The 3,732-nt window shown below is 36.4% G+C and overlaps 1 protein-coding gene across 1 annotated transcript; it reads left to right on the top strand.

Moving 5' to 3' along the window:
• The first annotated feature begins 462 nt into the window (after positions 1-462).
• Positions 463-3,365, top strand: LOC133819195 (heat shock 70 kDa protein 8). The gene is made up of 2 exons (XM_062252379.1): positions 463-720; positions 1,387-3,365. The coding sequence occupies exon 2, from the start codon at positions 1,433-1,435 to the stop codon at positions 3,152-3,154; it is 1,722 nt and encodes a 573-aa protein (XP_062108363.1). The 5' UTR covers positions 463-720; positions 1,387-1,432; the 3' UTR covers positions 3,155-3,365.
• Positions 3,366-3,732: the final 367 nt, after the last annotated feature.

Genomic DNA, 3,732 nt, shown 5'->3' with positions numbered 1-3,732 from the left:
AAAACTAATATACATATACCATAATATTAAAATATTTAGAATAAAATAGTAATTTATTAAATGGCATATTTGGTAATATGTGATATTAATAAGATAATTGGGCTATTTTACTATAAAATTAAAAATATAGACATTTACTTACTTTCACACATTATTAAAGGTCATTTTGCACCATGCCCTATTTTTTTATTTGTACATGCAAAATTCATCAATTTAAATCTTGTTACAATAATAAATTATTCTAAATTTTTTAAAAATTTACAAAATATCTTAAATCATTAAAAGATACATTTTTTTTTAAATTTATAAAATATCTTAAATCATTAAAAGATACATTTTTTTTTTTAAATTTATAAAATATCTTAAACCATTACAATATGCACCTTGATAACAAAAATTATGGTAGTGCAGAAATACAACTGCACCGTAGTTTCTTAAATTATATATATACCCAAAAAAAAAAAAGTTGGCATAATTTGAGAATGAGGATGCACATTCTAGAAACCGACCTGTGTTAGGAAGTATATACTGGCTATGTCTCTTACAAGCTAGGAAGCTCTAGAAGAATTTAGAACTGCACCATTTGCATTACTCGGTCTCATAAAATCACATCATTTGTCTCTGCTTATCACAAAACTTCTCTCTCTCCTTCTGGGTTTCTCTTCGTTCTCCTCCATTATCATCAGCTTCCTTCTTCACTCTCTTGCTCTTCAACTTACTGTAAGTACTCTTTCATAGCTTCGAATCAGTCTGTGTGTATTAATTAATTTTGCTTTTTCTTTGCTGGTTTTGGCTTAATACAATAATGCATAATAGGTAATCTTTGACCGTACTCTACTACAATTCTTTGATAGTTAACAAGAACTGATATAACTTGTATGTGTGGGAATTGGTCTTCTCTGTTTTGTTGTATTATTATTCTTGCAGAAATGGGTTTCTTATATTTGAGAAATTATATGAGTTTATTGTATTTCTTTTCTTCAGTTTGTATTGGTTGAGTTTGTCTTTGATGTCATGTATAATTATAAAACTATACCTACTGTGTTGACAAAATTTTCTCTCTTTCTGTTTTTCTTGGCGAAGAAAATGTTAATATTTCTTTATTAGTGTCAGTATGAGGAGTATTTGGTTACTAGATGATCACTGTGTACGCTTGTGGGGTTAGTACTGACTATTTTAAAAGTGCATTCAATTACACCCTACAGGTGTTTGTTATATGACCCAAATGACAATTTTCTTCGAGTAAACAAGTCGGGTATTATTTTTGTGGTGATTTCACCGAAGTTTCTACATCTCTTTCATTTTTAAAGATGCATATTTTGTATCAGATTAAAAGTATATCATGAAGAGTTGAGTGATTCTCTCTCTACATGCTTTTTATGATAGGTTGAGTACATTCACCATCCGGGGTCTGTTTTGCGGACATACAAGAATGGCTGAACCAGCTTACACCGTGGTATCTGATAGTGAAAACACAGCGGAGGAGAAATCTTCATCTGCTTTCCCTGAAATCGCAATTGGGATTGACATTGGCACTTCACAATGCAGTGTTGCTTTCTGGAATGGCTCCCAGGTGGAGCTCCTTAAGAACACCAGAAACCAGAAGATGATGAGGTCCTATGTTACATTCAAAGATGAAGTTCCTTCAGGTGGAGTCAGTAATCAACTTTCTCATGAGCACGAATTGCTTTCTGGAGCTGCAATCTTCAATATGAAGCGCCTGATTGGCAGGGTTGACACGGATCCTGTTGTTCATGCCAGCAAAAGCCTTCCGTTTTTGGTACAAACATTGGACATTGGTGTCCGACCCTTCATTGCAGCCTTGGTGAACAATGCTTGGAGATCAACAACACCAGAGGAAGTCCTGGCAATCTTCTTAGTGGAGCTAAGAGCAATGGCAGAAATCCAGCTAAAGCGACCAATAAGAAATGTTGTCCTTACCATTCCAGTTTCATTCAGCCGATTCCAGCTTACTCGGATTGAGCGAGCTTGTGCCATGGCTGGCCTTCATGTCATGAGACTAATGCCTGAACCCACTGCCGTGGCATTGTTATATGCTCAACAGCAACAACAAACCGCACATGATAATATGGGCAGTGGCAGTGAGAAAATCGGCCTCATTTTCAACATGGGTGCTGGATATTGTGATGTGGCTGTGACTGCTACAGCTGGAGGAGTCTCCCAGATAAAAGCCTTGGCTGGAGCTCCCATTGGTGGAGAAGACTTGCTTCAGAATATGATGCATCATTTTTTGCCTAATGCTGACACCCTTTTCTCAAACCATGGAATTAGTGAAATCCAAGCAATGGGTTTGCTTAGAGTTGCAACTCAGGATGCAATCCATAAGCTTTCTTTCCAGACAAATGTTCAAATTGATGTTGACTTGGGAAATGGGCCAAAGATAAACAAGGTCTTGGTTCAACAGGAGTTTGAAGAAGTGAACAAAAAGGTATTTGAGAAATGTGAGTCTCTCATAATCCAGTGCCTGTATGATGCCAAGATACAAATTGAGGACGTGAATGATGTTATTGTAGTTGGTGGGTGTTCATATATTCCTAAGGTGAAAGATCTTGTCTTAAAAGTTTCTAAGAGAAAAGAGCTGTATAAAGGGATGAACCCATTGGAAGCTGCTGTATGTGGAGCTGCACTTGAAGGGGCAGTGGCATCAGGTATCAGCGACCCATTTGGAAATCTCGACTTGTTAACCATACAAGTGACACCTCTTGCAATTGGAATTCAATCCGACGGAGGTAAATTCGTGCCAATCATAGCTAGGAACACAACAATGCCAGCAAGGAAAGAGATGACATTCACCACTGTCCAAGACAACCAAACCGAGGCACTCATCATCGTCTACGAGGGCGAAGGGCAAGAGAATGTGAAGGAAAATCATCTGCTAGGCTATTTCAAGATCGTTGGAATTCCTCCTGCGCCTAAAGGCATGTCAGAGATCAATGTGTGCTTAGACATAGATGCTTCAAATGTGCTGAGAGTTTTTGCTGGCGTTGTACAGGCAGGTTCTTATAAACTGGCAACGCCTTTCATGGAAGTTAGGATGCCTACAGTGGACGATGGTCATGGCTGGTGTGCTGAAGCTTTACACAGAGCCTATGGTTCTACTACTGATTTGGTTACCGTGCAGAAGAAAATCTAATTCAGGGTTATGCTACATATCAACTTCAAGTGGACACAGATATGGACATATAATAAAACTGATTGTAAATTCCTGAGTGTTGAATCGGTTTTGTGAAGTAACTAGGATGAGTTGTTTGTTATGTTATATCTTTTCTTTTTGCTTATATGGGATCTTCTTATGTTACATGTACTGATAATAACACTGTATCTTTAAACACTTACAAACCAAACCACAACAGTACAACCTTGCATTAGACCATTTATAATAAATATATGCTCACTCAAGATAATTTCCTCTGCTTTATAGAATCTGAAAAAAATAAAATAATAATTAAGGCAAATGGCACATCTCTTTGATTTTCTTCATTTCAAACCATGAATCCAGTGATTAAAACTTTACTCTCTCCAGAATTCTTTCTTCATTTTAATTAGTGAAAATGTGGAAGTAGGATGAGTTGTTTGTTATGTTATATCTTTTCTATTTGCTTATATGGGATCTTATGTTACATGTACTAATAATTACTGTGTCTTTAAACACTTGCAAACCAAACTACAACAGTACAACAATGCTGACTCACTCAAAATAATTTCCTCTGC

The sequence above is a fragment of the Humulus lupulus genome, chromosome 2 (genome assembly GCF_963169125.1).
Source record: "Humulus lupulus chromosome 2, drHumLupu1.1, whole genome shotgun sequence".
Taxonomy (NCBI): Eukaryota; Viridiplantae; Streptophyta; class Magnoliopsida; order Rosales; family Cannabaceae; genus Humulus; species Humulus lupulus.
The sequence above is the reverse complement of the archived record's forward strand: the minus strand, read 5'-3'. Positions and strand labels throughout refer to the sequence as shown.